This window comes from Cannabis sativa, chromosome 9, assembly GCF_029168945.1.
Source record: "Cannabis sativa cultivar Pink pepper isolate KNU-18-1 chromosome 9, ASM2916894v1, whole genome shotgun sequence".
Classification (NCBI taxonomy): domain Eukaryota; kingdom Viridiplantae; phylum Streptophyta; class Magnoliopsida; order Rosales; family Cannabaceae; genus Cannabis; species Cannabis sativa.
In genome coordinates this window covers 3,423,958-3,442,298 of record NC_083609.1, presented here as the reverse complement: position 1 = coordinate 3,442,298, position 18,341 = coordinate 3,423,958, and the positions used below count along the sequence as shown (strand labels likewise).

The 18,341-nt window shown below is 34.6% G+C and overlaps 1 protein-coding gene across 4 annotated transcripts; it reads right to left on the bottom strand.

The window, feature by feature from the left end:
- Positions 1–8,512: 8,512 nt before the first annotated feature.
- Positions 8,513–12,166, bottom strand: LOC115722684 (uncharacterized). Of its 4 annotated transcripts, none has more exons than XM_061103978.1 (4): positions 11,270–12,166; positions 11,132–11,203; positions 9,512–11,047; positions 8,513–9,432 (listed from the first exon to the last, which is right to left on the bottom strand). In XM_061103978.1, the coding sequence occupies exons 1-4, from the start codon at positions 12,126–12,128 to the stop codon at positions 8,735–8,737; spliced, it is 3,165 nt and encodes a 1,054-aa protein (XP_060959961.1). In that variant the 5' UTR covers positions 12,129–12,166; the 3' UTR covers positions 8,513–8,734. The 4 variants fall into 4 exon arrangements, with proteins under 4 accessions (XP_060959961.1, XP_060959962.1, XP_060959960.1 ...); XM_061103979.1 differs by having other exon boundaries at positions 11,132–11,161; positions 11,258–12,165; XM_061103977.1 differs by having other exon boundaries at positions 9,512–11,161; positions 11,258–12,166.
- Positions 12,167–18,341: the final 6,175 nt, after the last annotated feature.

Genomic DNA, 18,341 nt, shown 5'->3' with positions numbered 1-18,341 from the left:
ACCGGTTAATAAGGTTGGTCAACCTCATTCCTCTCCTCATTATTTTCATCTCTAATTTATTACTTCTTACTACATTTGTTTTCTAATAACTAAAATAACTTTTACTAATTATAAAAATTTCATATTTGCAATTTACAAATTTTAGATAGGTATATATTATTTTACTAAAATTAATTAGAAGTTTGGTTCGGACAAAATTAATTAAGGGTCATTTTTTTTTTTTTTTTTTTTTTTTTGAAAATAATTTTATTAAGGAATAGCCTCAGCCATTACAATGTTCTTTAAAAATAAAGGAGCACTACGCTCATTAAACAAACAACCTGACAAAGAACAAGACGCCCGAGCAAGAGAATGGGCCGCCTTATTAGCAGATCGATACACAAAGGAAATAAAAACATTCTTTAAAGAGGACAAAATCAAGCGACAATCCTCCACCAACAGACCAAAGTAAGAAGGCATATGAACTGAGCTAGTTATTGCTTGAACAATCATTAACGAATCAGTCTCTATGAACACATCCTCCCACCCTTTCCTCTTAATCCAGCTTAAAGCTTCCTTCAAGCCAACAACTTCAGCAATTTCGGGCAACACCACACCAAATTTCGAATCCGAGATTGCTTCTAAAAGTTGCCCCGTATGATCACGCGCCACACAACCAAAACCAAACATTCGTTGAGTTTCAAAGATAGCACCGTCAACATTTACCTTGATCTTGCCACTCAAAGGTTTGCGCCAAATGCTGCTGTTAGAGAGAACACCAGTAGCAAATGTAGCTGCTGTGTTCTTAGTTGCAACGCGCCATTGATCAAGAGCCTTTCGTGCCGACTGGACTACACCCAACGCTGTACAAGTTTTGTTCTGCCAGAAGACTTCATTACGAGTCTTCCATATGTTCCATGATATCATAGCAGCATCGACTATCACCTCGGAATGCTTGCTGTCCAAAAGGTTGAAAAACCAAATTTCGAAATCGTCCACACCGCAGCAATGAAGAATCGAGAGATTCCAACATGACTGGGCGAACCGACAGCCAACAAGCACATGGAATATCGTCTCATAATAAACATTACAAAGCGGACAGATAAGATCGACATTCACATGCTTGGTGCTTAATTGAACCTTCGTTGGAAGAGAACCCGAACAAGCCTTCCATAAAAAATAAAGAACCTTCGAAGGCACCTCAATTTTCCATAGTCTTTTCCAATAACTGTCATCTTCAAAGTGAAGCCAACTACCACTTGAAGATTGAAGATACTTGTAAGCACTTTTGACGGAATAAAATCCCGAATGTTCCATCATCCAAAGCCACGAGTCCGCGGTTGTTGAATCACTCAACTGGATACTCAAAATCAACTGAGCATCACGTTCTTCAAACATGTCTTCAATGATCTCAACATCCCACCCTCTCTCTTCCATCATCATCAGATTGGAGACCAACGTACCCTCTAGCCCTTGATTAACCGTAAGAACATAAGGCCAACTATCATGAGGCAACCATGGGTCATGTAAAACACTCACAGAAGAACCATTTCCAATAGACCTTCGAGCACCCTGCCGAACAAGAGATTGGGCTTCCCAAATACTACGCCAAATAAAGCTAGGATTTTGTCCTAGTTCAGCATTTAAGTAAGAACCCCTCGGGTAGTATCTAGCCTTGTAAATCCTTCCAACAAGTGAGTCTTCTTTTGTGAGTAATCTCCACCCTTGTTTGCCCAAGAACGAAAGATTATAATTTCTAAGGTCTCGAAACCCCAAACCCCCAACATGTTTGTGTTGACACAACTTCTTCCAACTAACCCAACTAATCCCTTTATGAGAAGAATTAGCTTGAGTATTCCACCAAAATTTAGCCATTAAACCTTCTAGACTAGAGCAAATTTCTTTGGTTAAGAGAAACACGCTCATAGCATAGCTTGGAAGAGCCTGAGCCACAGACTTAATCAACACCTCTTTTCCCGCTTTGGATAGGAATTTGTTTTCCCAACTGAAAATCCTCTTTTTCATCTTTTCCTTCAAAAAACCAAGGATAGCGTTCTTGTTCCTTCCCATGATACAAGGTAGGCCAAGATAAAAACTATCTTCACTAGCCTCATTGAGTCTCATCATACTACAAAGGTCACTCTTGATATCCACAGGCGTGTTCTTACTAAAAAATACTGACGACTTCTCAAAATTGATTTTTTGACCAGAAGCAAGCTCATAAGCATTGAGAAGACGAATCACATGTTGAGCTTCTCGTCGATTAGCCTTGCAATAAACATAACTGTCATCAGCGAACAAAGATATGAGAAACCGCAGGAGCCCCACGAGCCACTCTACACCCAGTAATAAGTTGAAGTCTCTCATAATTTTTGAGGAGAGCTGTCAAACCTTCAGCACAAATCAGAAATAAATAAGGTGACAAAGGATCTCCCTGACGCAAACCCCTACCAGGGATGATAGGTCCAATAGAATGTCCACCATGAACCACATTATACGACACAGTAGAGACACAACTCATGACAAGAGACACAAAACGACTACAAAAGCCCATATGAAGCATCAAATTTTCAATAAACTTCCACTCCACTCGATCATAAGCTTTACTCATATCAAGTTTCAGAGCCATGTATCCTTCTTTCCCTCTTCTTTTACGCTTGAGATAATGCATTATCTCAAATGAAACCATGATATTGTCAGATATCAACCGACCGTGAGAAACGCACTCGCGTGTCGAAATCACCAAAGGCGAATTCCTTTTAATCTATTCGCCAAAACCTTAGAAATTATTTTATACAAAACATTACATAAGGAGATTGGCCGAACATCAGTCATCACCTCCGGTTGCTTCTTCTTCGGGATAAGCACAATATTAGTGTGATTTACTTCGCTAGGCAAAGACCCTTGGATAAAGAAATCTTTGACAAACTTAATAACATCACTACCAACAGTACTCCAACATTTTTGATAGAACCCAGGAGTCATCCCATCAGGCCCCGGAGATTTATCCGGATGCATTTGAAAGAGAGCGCGGCGAACCTCATCATCCAAGACCGGCTCAACTAACATTTCATTCTGTGCAAAGGTGACCGTGGCTGGAGTACAGTGCAAAATCTCAACAAAATCTACAGCAGTAGGCGTAAAAAGATGTGAAAAATAATCACTTACAAGAGTATCAAGGCCATTCTGCCAGTCAAGCCAACAACCCGCCGAGTTCTTCATTTTTTGGATTGAGTTTCTACGCCTCCTAGTAGTTGCAGTAGCGTGGAAATATTTCGAATTGCTATCACCCTCTCGGAGCCAAAGTTGTTTACTTCTTTGTTTCCAAAAAATTTCCTTTTGAAGAAGAACATTGTTGAGTTGAGACACAGCTTGTTTATAATGTTCCACCGAAGTCGAGTCCCTACCCTTCTTCCATCTTCTAATATTCTTCTTGCATTCCTTGATACGTTGTGAAAAATTGCCGGTATAATCCTTTCCCCAAGCTAGAAGCGTATCTCCACAATTTTTAATCTTTTCCAACACTTCAAGATCAGGTAGAAGAGACCAACTTTCTTCAACAATCTTGAAACAAAGTGGTTCTTTGAGCCATGAATTTTCAAACCTGAACTTGCGGTTTGAAGCCACCGTAGTCGCATTACGAGTCACAAGATGAAGTGGACAGTGGTCCGAAATGGTTGCTTCCAAGTTATACAACTTAGCCGTGGGAAATAAATCCAACCAAGATTGATTTGCCAAAGCTCTATCAATACGCACCTCAACCCAATCGTCCGTGCCACGATGCCTTTCCCAAGTATACGAATAGCCATAAAGATCCATATCACAAAGACCACACTCACCCAAAGCATCATTAAAACCATCAATTAACCAATTTGGGTAAGGGTTACCTCCTCTTTTATCTTCTTGAGAAGTTACATTGTTAAGGTCCCCGATGATACACCAAGGGAGCCTTGACTTATCTCGAAGCACCTTTAACAACTCCCAAGTTCTCTTACGCAAGCTTCGATTAGGTTCGCCATACAATCCCGTCAACCGCCATTCACCAACGTCACCATCAGTAATACATACATCAATGTAGTCAACACTAAACTCCATAACTTTAACCTCCTCCTCTACTCGCCAAAGCAAAGCAACTCCACCGCTTTTACCACGAGCATCAACAGAAATAGCACCCTCAAATCCAATAGCCACACGCAACTTCTCTACAGCTTCCTTCTTTGTCAAAGTCTCACATAAAAACAAGTAATTGGGTTTCTTTTGGATCACAAGATCTTTTATGAATTGTTGGGTCCATGGGTTCCCAAGCCCATGGCAATTCCAAGAAAGAATGCTCATGATATCTGGTGGGCCTGAGAACCATGGCCCACCTTCAAATCGTTTTTTGGATCAAGCTTCACCACATTAACATGGCCCACTTCCTTCTCAGCCACTTCATTTGCACGTGTACTATGTTCCAACACAGTACGTCTTCTTTTGCTGTCTAAAAGCAATAAAGTCTCATCTTCACTAACAGCCACCTCTCCATAATTCTTGCCACTATCAGTTCTCTCCACATCAGCATCATTACTACCATTATTTCCAAATAAAACTCCTTTATTTTTTGCTAAATTCAAGGTAACCGTATCCTCTCCCTGATCACCATCATCAATCTCCATGATTTTTGGCCCAATCGAATCAGCAGGGATCTCACCAGATCGCCGAACCTCTCCACCACCGTCGACTGCTGTGTTTTGTTCAGAGCCAGTCCGGAGCCATTGAGCTCCTATCAAGTAATTCTTCTTCTTGGTCTGTGCTCGCATACCATTCCCATAAGGCTTGACTAATGGATCATAATCTTCATCAAATCTTCGAGGACAAAAACGTTCGGAGTGGCCAATTATTCCACAAACAAAACAAAAAGTTGGAATGTGTTCATACTTAAAGTTCGCCCATATCCAATCACCATTGTCTTTGCATAACTTCATTCGACGCTTCAACGGTTTGTCAATGTCGACTGTTGCCCGAACTCGAAGGTATTCCCTCCAAATTCCATTAAAATTCTTAGCATCCGTCTTGATAAACTTTCCAACATAGTCTCCTGCCTTTCGAACCACCTTCTCCAACATATATCCCGTTTTCAGATCATGAATCTGAACCCAAAGATCAAGGCAGTGTAATCGAACCAACTTCGGATCCTCCCCACGCTTGAGACGATGAAAGATCAACGGACTCCTATTAAAAGTCCATGGGCTACCATCAATGACAGCTTGAACATCAATTTCATGATAAAATTGAAAGAGATACCTATTCGTATCTAGTTCTCTGATATAAACTCCCTTCCCCGGTTGCCAAAGAGACGCCATCATATGCCTCATAGCATCGAAATCAAACGTTCTACCCGTCAAGAATCTACCCACGAGACACCATCGATCATCAAAGGCTACCTCTTCTCCCTCATTATCATCACCAATCAAGATCCCTTCCTCCTCCTCCTCCAAATTTATTTGTGCATACTCTTTGTTTAAATCAAAACCAGTATAGCTACTGGAAGCCATAGATGACACCAGACTAATCCAGCCAAAAACAAACTACACCAGAAAGAACAATCAACAACGACAATACGTACAACAACAAGTCAAAAGACTAGACATTCAGAATCTATATTTTTTATAGTCTGGTATTTTAAAATGTCAATTGTCAATTCAGTCTAAACTTTGTGGTTTCTTTCATTTACCATATGACTTTTCTATTTATTTTTTTCTTCTAAGAATTTTATTTTTAAAAATATTATTTAGAATTAAGGGTCATTTTAAATACAGAATATATAACCCTTTGATTTTATATATGCCATTTGTACGATTGTTAGAGAAAATTTTGAATCTTATTCTAGTCAAATGTTTTTGACAATTTCTTTTCTAAAAAAATTACATAATATATCAAAAAAAATTATATAAATACGTTAACACCGAAAAATTTTCATTTGTATTATTTAAATTTTTTATTTAAAAATAGTAAATCGTTTTTGTTTTTTTTATTTTATAGTTTATTTATAGTTGTCATAAGTTTATTTTTCTAATTATTTTTGTATAGTTTTATAGTTTATTTAAGTTAATTTATACTTGTCGTGAGATTGATTTCTCGTTTCTTTTAAATTTTGTTGAACAAAATGTATTTTTGTAAATTTAAAAATTTACAAGTATATTTTTATAAATAAAAACTTTAAACTGTAAAATTGTAAATAAAACATAAAAAAAATGTATTTTTGAAAATTTCCTCCCTTTTTAATGAAAAAAGTATAATTTCATTGAATTATAGTTAAATGATCTTATTTACATTTTATATTTTAAACGTATTTTCACTTATTTTAAAGTTAATTATTTCGGGTAAATTTTATTAGTTATCACAAAGTTATGTTAAGTTTTTTGTAAACACAAGGTCATATATATATGATGTTTGGTAACAACATATAGGTATAAAATAGTATAAAATCTAATTTTTTTTTTTTTTTTTTTTTTTTTGAAAACGTATAAAATCTAATTTAAGCTATACAATTTGAGTGGTTTTAGAGAACATTTATGTTTCGAAAATATATTAAATATTCAAACATTATAGATATTTATCCTGTACTAGAAAAAAATTACGTTTAAAGTACGTATACTTAATTTTATATTAAGAGTTTTATAATTAAATTAAGAATAGTTCAATAAATAATTATATAATTTAAAATGATTCAAAAATTAATTTTAATTACTATGTAGAGTTATTTCGAAATGCATAGTGAAAGGTCAGAGAAGAAGAGAATGAAGATTAACATTAAATATGAAGATCAGTTTCAAATATATTTAAAAGATAATAATGCTATTTATTTAATCACTCTTCTCTTAGATTTATCCTCAATTAAAATCATGAGTTAGTACAAATACATTTTCACCACACTAGCTCTAGATGCTGAACTCGAGCTGGTGGTAATAAAATTATAAAGGATAAGAATAGCGGGCATATGACTAAGCATATAACCATATTATACCGAGTAAAAATCAATAATACCAAAAAAAAAAAAAAAATTGGTTCGATCAATCATGAAAGAGAGTCAGAGAGAGAGCAGCCAAGTTGCTAACCACGGGCGGCCTGAGCTAAGACGAAGGAGGCGGTCGCCTTAGGCCCCCACCGCTCAGGACCCCATTTCAGAAAAAAAAAATTAAAATATAGTTAGTAACAAAATAAATAATAATATTTTAATGCTAAATATGTGTTGTAGCGTAGTGGTAATTTGATTAGTTTAATAATTAAGCGGTTGAGAGTTTAAATCCTAATAGTGCGTACTCTCATGGTCATAGCTTTAATATCATTATTTTCAATTCAGATCCTCAACATTGAATCATTGTCATGATTGAAGATTGTTGAGAACCTAAAAAAATGTTTTCCAACTTTTCTAAGAAAAGAAAATTAAAAACATTTGAAAGATTTTTTACAGTGGTGTTAGTGTTGGATGGCTGCAGTGGTTATTGGACTCATTATTAGTCTATGGAACTTGGTCATGTCTTTTGCAAATACTTGCATGTAAAACATGTTCAATCTATTACCTTGAGAGTTTTAATAAATGAATGTGGAAGAGAAAGAGAATTATATTTCATTAATTCATGAAAGAATTGCAGAATGAGTTTATATATAGCTAAGCATGTTTAACTAGAACAATTAAATTATTATAACTAAACTAATCACAATAAGTAACAAATGGGCATCTTGAATAACTACTCCTGACAGTTCTGATTAACTAATTGATACATTAATCACTAATTTTTTGTAGAGAGAGCTTATTTGTTTTGATTTTTAGTGAAAGAGACTCACTCACCAAAGAAAATTAAAATTTACCTATTCATGAGTAATATTCATTAAAAGTGCACCCATATATATATAACATTTTCAAATGCAGGATTCATATTCTATAATTGCACAATCATAATATTTTTTTACTAAAAATTTACCAATTACTATTTCTTTTTTGAGTGTAGCGTAATAGTATTACAATCAATTAATAGCTTAAAGATCTTAGGTTGGAACCCATAACCTTTTCTTTTTTCTCATCACTCCCTCACCACTAAACTAGTCTTAGTGGCTTGTACTAATTACCACTTCTTCTTTTTTTTTTTTTTTTGAATTAAGAGTTTATATATTATAATACATAACTTGGGACTCAAACCCAGGACCTCCAACACACACGCACCCTCCTATGGCCACTTGAGCTAGCCTCAAGTAGTTTACCAATTACCACTTAAGTTAAACAAGTTTATTGCTTAAAAAAATTAAGAGTCTTATGCATACATACATAAACATATAAATAAATTTTTACAAATAAATTCCAATCCATTTAACAATAGCAATTACACCCTCAAAACCTAAAGCATTGAATCTCATCATCACAAATTAATATATATTACTATCCATATATGTATCACACTCTAACATAGCACTAATAACAATAACTTACAATATAAGAATCCCAAAAAACAAAAACAAAAAATAGATGAGGAAGAAATGTAAGAGAGCCAAATTATAAAGTATATATATTTATTTTGAATGGCAGCTACATTTAATATTGAGCCATATACCAAAAATTAATACACAAAATTACATTATTTTACTCATAATCAATGAGGTGGGGGTGGGAGTAAGTAGTACCCATCCTCTCAAATCCTCAAAAAATACAAACCTATATGAGTTATTATAACACTTTTCTTTTCTTATTGAATAATAATACATAACTAATCTGAATTAATTAAGTCTTTAATCCAAGAAAATAGGGTGCACCAGTGTTTCCTAACCACATATTTCCTTGAAGAAATTGGCCAACAGTGAATTGCATAGCTTCATTCCTATCAGTAATGACCTTGTAACCCTTCCATTTAACCCTTTGGTTAGTTGCAGCACCAGGTCCTCTATTTGCATACTCAGCATAGTAAAGTGTGTCAAGAGCAAAATTACCATTCCATTCAAGCCATCCAGCTGGTTGAATCAAATCCTCAATTGTTGATTCCATAATCACAGTCCTAGAATACTCTTTCCATGGTCTTCCTAAGTATGTGGGAACAGTTAATCTTTCGGCGTGGAGTTTCTGTTCAGGGACAATTCTACAGTTCTGGATTACTATGCCGGTTGTTTCATACTTGTCAACTCTGCCTTGGGCAGTCACTGCATTCCTCTGGTTTGGTCCAGGCTTTCTGACAATGATCAACGAGTTTTGGATGACGGCTGCAGCGTCTCCAAAGATGAAATCGACTGTTCCTGATATGACACAGTTGTGATAGAATTGACGATGTGTTTGAACATATAATGTGTCTTGGTAACCATCCATTCTACAATTGTAAAATGCAGACATGTCTGATTGAACTCGAAGTGCTACTGCTTGGTGTCCTTCTGGTCCTGCTGTGTTTTGAAATCCCATTGATTTCGCCACAAATCCACTTCCAATAGCAGCTGACATGAGCAAAGATAACACTTTATATAAGCAAAGATAACACTTTATAACAAAACAAAATGGGGAAGAAAAGCTTACAAAATGTAGCAGTTCTAAAGGTTGAAACGCCTTCATGGAAGTTCTTTCTTCCTGTGATGATTGTCTTTCGAGGTCCATCTCCATACATAAACACATTCTTTTGATCTTTTGTAACAATAAGATACTCATTGTAAATCCCAGCTTTAACATAGATAATGTAACGACCTTGATGGTTTTTTGGATATGAAGCAAGAGCTTCTCCAATAGTTTTAAAGTCTCCACTCCCATCTTGGGCCACAACTTTATTTGGTGTTAAGTTTTGGTTTTCATTGTTAGTACCTAATAGTTTTCTATCTGAACCAGACAACCAAGATGGATATTCAAATGCCTCCTTAAGTCTTCTAGAACCTGTGTTAATGCTAAATCCTTTGTTAATGGTGAATTCTTTGCTTCCATCACCATTAACTTCTTTGCTAAAGCTAAATTCTTTGTTTATACCACCATCTACTCCTCCACTAATAGTAAAACTAGCTTTCTTACCACCACTGACACTGCCATCTCCGCCACCATGACCACCTTTGCTAATGGTAATAGTAGCTTTCTTACCACCACTGACACTGCCATCTCCGCCACCATTACCACCTTTGTTAAAGGTAATAGTAGCTTTCTTACCACCACTGACACTGCCATCTCCACCACCATTACCACCTCCGTTAATAGTAATACTAGCTTTCTTACCACCGCTGACACTGCCATCTCCGCCACCGCCACCACCACCTCCGCCACTTTTTTCAAAGCTTTGACTCCAACTATACTCACTGCTACTTTTGCTACCGCCGCTGCCTCCACCTCCTCCAGCACCACTGCCGCTACCACCACCACTACCCTGACCACTGGTTGAAATACTTCCACTACTTTCAACACTACTAGTAACATTACTGCTACTGCTTCCTTCACCACTTCCATTACCTTTACCGCTGCCGCTGCCGCTGCCACTACCACTGCCACCACCGCTACCACTGCTTACATCACCACTTGTATCGATGCTAACACTACCACCACCAGAACCACTGCCACTTCCACTTCCACTTCCACTTCCACTTCCACTACCAGAACCACTGCCACTTCCACTTCCTTCACTTGTGCTGTTACCAGAACCACTGCCACTTCCTTCACCGGTACCGCCACCAAAACCGCTACCACTACCACTTCCACCACCAGCACCAACATTAGCATTAATACTGCCACTTCCTTCACTAGTGTAACCTCCAGAACCACTGCCACTTCCTTCACCTGTACCGCCACCAAAACCGCTACCACTACCACTTCCACCACCTTCTCCATTACCACTTCCACCACCAGCACCAACACTAGTATCAACACTGCCACCTCCAACACTACTAGTATCAACATTGCCACCTGTCCCTGCACCACCACCACCAACACCAACACTAGAACCTATCCCTACATCAGAATATGTACCTGCACCACCACCACCACCACCACCAGAATATGTGCCTGCACCACCACCACCACCAGCACCTGTCCCTGCACCACCACCAGCACCTGTCCCTGCACCGCCACCAGCACCAGCACCTGTCCCCGCACCGACACCAGCACCAGCACCAGCACCTGTCCCTGCACCGCCACCTGTCCCTGCACCGCCACCAGCACCAACACCTGTCCCTGCACCGCCACCAGCACCAGCACCTGTCCCTGCACCGCCACCAGCACCAGCACCTGTCCCTGCACCTGCACCGCCACCGCCACCAGCACCTGTCCCTGCACCGCCACCGCCACCAGCACCTGTCCCTGCACCGCCACCAGCTCCAGCACCCATTCCTGCACTCCAAGTACCGGTAGCACCATAGCCACCAAAATCCCATCCATATGTACCTTGTGCAAAACCAGTTAATGCACGAGAATTACCACTCGTGCCAAACTTAAAATTAATTTTGAAGCCACTAAAGATTGTGGACATGGTGGAGACAATCGCCAAGGCATTTCTTGCTAGCTGGTTCGCAGCAGAGAGACCATTTGACATCATCTCTGTTTTAAGTTGAGAATCAAATATGCCATCAAGGCATGTATGCTGATACGATACAGCAGCACTCAACCAATTCAAAAGTTCACCTTGTTTATTATAAAACGCACTCAAGTCAGTTCCTCCCATAGTCGAAAAGCTAGTCTGAAGTTCATCAACCGCGAACCCAAGCAATTCTTGACAATCTTCCATATACATTTTCTTGGAGCCAGAGGAACTCGCTGCTATACTAGCCGATACATTGACAATGGCGCTCACTTGAGAGATGGTGGATTGTATTGCAGCTTGGAAATAGTCAATGGGGTTAGCATTGGCCTTGTTGCCCATAGACGCAATGCTTTTGATGCATGCATCTCTGTATTCGCATGTCCCACAAAATATATTCGCAGCATGAGATATGCCCGCGAATGTTGTTGCCGCATGATGAGCTGCACCCGGAAATGAGGGTATCTTAGCATGAAAACCGGCATTAGAATTCATATGTCCTCCAAAGCCTACTCCTAGACCTCCAAATGGAAGATGACCATTGCTTATTTGTAAGGTTGCAGCAATTACAACATTAATGATCACTAATCTCACCGTGAATGTATTCACGGAGACTAGTCCTTCTCCTATCTTTGCCTTCCCACTCATAAGTATCTAAGTTTTTATCAATTGTATATAATGAATTAGCACTGAATAGAAGTATAGAGGAATGTAAGATATATATATAGGTGAAAGTAAGAATGACTAATTATAGAGTGACTACAAATTATGTGGTGTAGCAATTAAAGCTACCAAATATTATGAATCTATTTCCATTTGCCGCTAGCTTAAGGTGGTTAACCTCATTTCTCTCCCTATTTCTTGCATTTCTTTAGAGACTTTTATTAATACTAACTAAATAAATAAATAAAAACCTCATGTAATTATAGCAAGTTAAAAAATTGTGAATATTAATTTGGACATTTAGTGATTTAAAATCTTGAATTTCAAGCATGCCTTTATGTCTTTCTTTTGTTTTTTTTTTTTTAAGAGCAAAATTCGGAGGGAAGAAAATAGAGTAACAAGAGCATTTTTTTTTCTAATTTTTATGGTTTTAGGGAGTGTTTGGTAACACTTTTATTTTTTAATTTTTTAATCACAAAATTGAAAGTTAAATTTGTGTTTTTAAAATTTTATTTTAAATGTATTTTATAATCACTTTTATTTTTTAATTTTAAAAATAAAAAATAAAAGTGTGTTGTATAACTTTATTTTTATTTTTTGATTTTATTTAAGTCGAGTCTAGGTCTGTGATTGGGGTCAGGACCGGCTAGGTCCCAAGGTCCAAGTTAAGGTCCAAGTCTAAATTATTGATTAAGAAAAAAAAATACTTGTTTAAAATAATTATAAAGTGATTTTTTTTTCAAAATTTTTAAAATTTTAATTCTCAATTAAAAAATTGAAAAGTATTAACAACAGTTTTATTAAACATGTTTTTTGAAAATATTTTTACTAATAAAAAAAAATAGAAAATTGATTAAAAAAAAGTGTTACCAAACATATTTTAATTAAGGGTAAATATTATTTTGGACCCTGTGTTTTGCAAAAGTTACAGATTGGACCCTGTGTTTTGTTAAATGACAAAATGGACCCTGTATTTTCTAAAATAGTGAAAATAGGACCCTAAGTTTAGTTTTTGACAACTTTTTTTTTAATACAACCAACTTGAAGACAATACTTAATACGAACAGATACAATAAATGTAAACAGTTTTGTCATAGCACTTTTAGATCGGATTATAATTAAACTTTATTTTGATAAAAAATCAATTCAGGGTTCTATATGTACTATTTTAGAAAGTACAGGGTCCATTTTGTCATTTAACAAAACACAGGGTCCAATTGGTAATTTTTGTAAAACAGAGGGTCCAAAATAGTATTTTTAATTAATATGTTTTTTTGAGTTTATATTTTTTTCGGGTTAGTTCTTACTGTTAAATCGATTATGAGACATATAAATGAATATGATAAGATGTACAATAATTCAACGTACTAAGTGTTAGTGTATTTATAAAATCCCTCAAAAAAAAAAAAGTGTATTTATAAAACTCTAACTACTTCTTAAACATCAATTTCAATACATTAAACAAAAATAGGTATGAGTTAATTTGTCATATAAAATATTATAACTACAAATTTCATTTAGGCAATGCTATTACCTTTATTATTATTTAAATGTCATTTCGTTTACTCTCATTTCTAATTTCGAATACTTTTGATTAGAAATTATAATATATTGCCTTACCAAAAAAAAATAGTATATATATTGACTTTATTTTTTAATACATGTCAACGTTAGTGAATGATTTTTTAATAATAACATACCCTCATAATTTATAGTATAGTCTAGTGCTTTGCTAATTGTTTTTGAACATAGAGGAGATTGAAAGTTAAATCTCCATCTTTACCTAGACTATCTATGACACATTTATATTGATCTAGGTCTTTTTTTTTAATAGAAAAGAGATTTCTTATTATACAGCTAAATTTGTCATTACAATATATTGAAGGGTAGTCAAAGCACGACTCTCAGCAAAATTATAATCTGAATAAGAACAAGAGCAACAAGCCAGGGCCGGCCCTAGGCATAGGCGGGCTAGGCCCGTGCCTAGGGCCTACACTTTTCGAGGGCCCAAAATAAAAAAAAAATAAAAAAATTATTAGGTTTTTATTTAAGTAAAATTTAAGTGTATTATAAGCAACAAATATTTATAGCTTAGTTGGTTGAGGTGGATAGCATATTGTCTAAGGTCATGGGTTTAAATCCCATAACACTCTTCTTTTATATTTCTTTTTATATATTTTGAGGACTCCAAAATTTAATTCGTCTGAGCCCATATATTTTCAGAGCCGGCCCTGCTACAAGCAAGATAATGTGCAATTTTGTTTGTAAATTGCGCAACAACTAAAATACCAAACGTCGAAGGCATTTGGATAGTACTAGCAAGCGCATGGGCAACAACTAATTTATCAGTTTCGACTATAACATTCTGTTAGGGCTCGTTTGGAACGCCGTATTAGGTCGTATTGTATTGTATTGTATTATATTGAATTAGATTATATATTATATTTTTATATAATATTATGTTAAACTTTAATTTATACTAAAATATTATATATTTAGGTGTCTATAAAAGTTAATACCACATATAGTTTTACATAAAAATATTACATAAAATACAATTCAATATAATATAATACAATACAATACGACCTAATACGGCGTTCCAAACGAGCCCTTAGTGTTTCCTATTTATTCAACTTAATGCTTCCTTGATACTCATAATCTCAACAATCACTGCTTGGACAAAACTTGAATAATAAACAGCAAAAGCCTCAAGTAAAGAACCATCAACAACTCGATTTATAAGACCCTCTCCATAAGCACCTTCATTCTCAAAGATAGTTGCATCAACATTTGTTGGGTCCACCACATTTAGTGGGCTTGACCAAATAAGGGCTTAAGGCCCAATCAAATGAAGCAATTAAAATAAAAAAGAGCTGGTGTGGCTGTCGTGAGAAGCAAGTAGTAGCAGCCAGAACTCATGGGAGCTTAAATATTATAAAATTATTTATATGTACTTTACATGAAAATTATAATCATTTTGGGAGGGCTTTTTACTATTTTGTTGTATAATTATTTTATTAAATAGAAGATATTTAATTTTTTTAACACTATAGCCCCCACACTACTATTAGTGTGTCCGTCCTTGGCAGCAGCCAAGAAAAAGAAAGGGAAAGAAGAGAAGAAAGCTGGAGAGAGAAAGTGGGTTTTGCTGCTTTACATTGAAGATTAAGTGGTTGATTCTCATCCATTTTAGCTCAAATTTTGGGTGGTGAATTCTTGCAAGGTGCTCTACGAATCTACCATTCTGATTTGGTGATTGTCCTCTTTAACGTGCTCTTCTACAATATCCATTTGGTGAGATTTAAACTTTTTCTTTGTGTATTCATCTTTTGAAATGATGATGATTGTATTGGTGATCCGAGATTGTTTAATCTTGATGTTGTTGTGAGCTTCTAGTTATACTAGAGAAAAATATTGTAATCTAATTATTGAATATTGGTGATAGTGGATGATTTGATCGGACTGCGCTCCATATGGTTTTTTCTCGCATTAGGTTTCCACATAAAAAATTTGGTGTTTCACTTTTATGCTTGATTTGTATATTTTATATTGCTTGTGGTTTTTTAGTTGATATTTGATATTGCTTATTGTAGTGTATGAAAGTATCTTATTTTTGACATACAAAAAGAGAAAATATTGTGATTAATTGTATTAAATTTTTCCAACAACATTAATCTTGACAGTGATCCAAAATTACTAGCTATTTCGTTAGTTGAAATAGCCGAAAAATACAAGACGAAGAAAAACATTAGACTTGTACATTTCAAAGAATTTTATAAAAAAAAAAAACTAAAAGAATTTGAAATTGCAGTCAAGAAACCCCCCCCCCCCCCAATTGAACTCAATGAAGAACAATAGCGACTAATATGTCAGTTATTCACATCTCCTAAGTTTGTTGCTCGTTCTATTCAAAATGCTCTCAATCGGCAGAAGATGAACTTTCCTTCAACACAAGAGTCGATACTTATGGTTGAGACCCTTCATGAAAATGTAAGTTAATATATATACTATTTATTTTATGAAGTTTAATTTAATTACAATTTTCTTAACAGCAAAACATGGGTCGCGTTGAGAACTGGAAGGTTTGTTCCACAAAAAAAGACAAACAAGTTTGTCAACGAGTATGCCAAAAATCAATATGTAAGACTGTGTAAACTAATTACTTTTAAATATAGAGCATTTTACAATTTTGTATACATTATTTTAATTAATTACAAAATATGTGCAAAAAAACTTATTATCATTTTCTCATACATTTTTATATATAATTAAAAACTTTTTTTTCAATTTCTTTTATAATATATATATATGGTAACAATTATTGATTATTATATATATATGGTAATATTGGTTATGTTTATTTTTATGTTTACATTAATTATAATAAAAAAACATACCAATAATATAAAACATTTTATATATGTGTTTATTTATTTTTCTATTAATTAAATATACTAATTTAATAAACAAAATAATAATATTTACATACGTTTATTATATCACTCTATGTGTGTTATGTTTATTTTTTAGTAATTTTTTAGAAAATAAATAATATATATAAAAAAAATTGTTTATCTTTATCTTTTTCTTTGTTTATTGTGTCATGTTTATTTTTTTTAATTAAATCATTTTTGGAGTTTATAAAGTTATGTTTGTTTATTTATTTTTTGATGTAAGAATTATACTTCAATAGAAAATTCGTTCACTAATTCATTAAAAAATAATCAATATATAGAAACAATAGAAAAAGAATATACTTATTTTAGTATAGTATAATTTGTCTATGTCTATTTTTATGTTTACAATTATAATAAACATACTAATAATATAAAATACTTTGTATATATATGTTTATTTTGTTTTCTATTTATTAAACATACTAATTTAATAAACAAAATAATAATATTCATATATGTTTATTATATCACTCTATGTGTCATGTTTAGTTTTAGTAATTTTAAGTATTGATTTATATTTATATACATTAATGTTTATAATTTTGATATTGTATTTTATTAAAAAAAATCTTATTAAATTATAATAATTCATACTAAAATAGATAATAAACATTTATCTTTTAATAAAAAAAAATAACTTGTTTATTTTTATAAAACTGTTTAATTAATTTTACGAAATTGTTTATTTTGAGTTTTAATAAACATAGTTTATTATTTAATGATTAAAATGTATGATTTCATGTAATAAGTTTTCAAAATATATAAGTTTTTAAAATAATTTTTTTTTACACATTTTTTGTAATTATGTTGTTTTTGTTGTACATTTATGAAAAAAGCCCTTAAATATATTTAAATAATTGTAAGTTTTTTTGGTTTCTAACTTATTCTTAAAATAGGTACGAATGAAAAAATATGACAGTCAATCTAGTCCTTCTGATTGTACACAAGATGTTGAGATTTAGATACTTCGTGAGACTCTTGGAGAGAAGGAGCGGGTCGCAAATTGAATGGTCGATCATCAAGACGGCGCTCACAACCTACTCCAGCTACTGACCAACCCGATTTAAGGAAAATTGTAACTCAAATGCAAAGATAACTTCAGGTGATGATTCAAATAATGACACATGAACAACGTGCACAAATGGAGGCAACAATGACTAAGGCTGGCCAAACGCAACCAACGCGCCCACAACTGTCTTACTCTTATATGCCTAGAGATGGATCTGGTTCATCTTTTCAGCCAATGGATTTTCAGAATCAACAGTCGTAGCAGACTCCACTTTTATTTCAACAATTGTTATAGTAGTCGTTACAGCAGCCTCAACAACTCCCTGAACAAATGGTTCATCAATTTTAATAATTTCAGATGTTTCAGACATTCATGCAAGTGATGTCACAGTCGTCATCGCCAAAAAGCCCACAAGTAATGATGCAGTCGCCTCAGAACTCTCAAGGCTCACAGTCTCGGATGTCACAATGATGCCGACACAACAAATGTCACAGATCGATGCCGCAGACTTTTCAGATGACGCTGACACCACAAGGGAAACAATATGGGCAGAAGACATTGCATATGTCGACACCACATGGGCAACAGAATTCTCAGATGATGACAAGTTTGCAGATATCGCCATACTACCCACAAATGTCGGATGTTCCTCAACAACGAATTCTGAGAGATGCTAATGATGATGATGATGACAACACTACTACAAACTTTACTTTGGTTACGATTTAG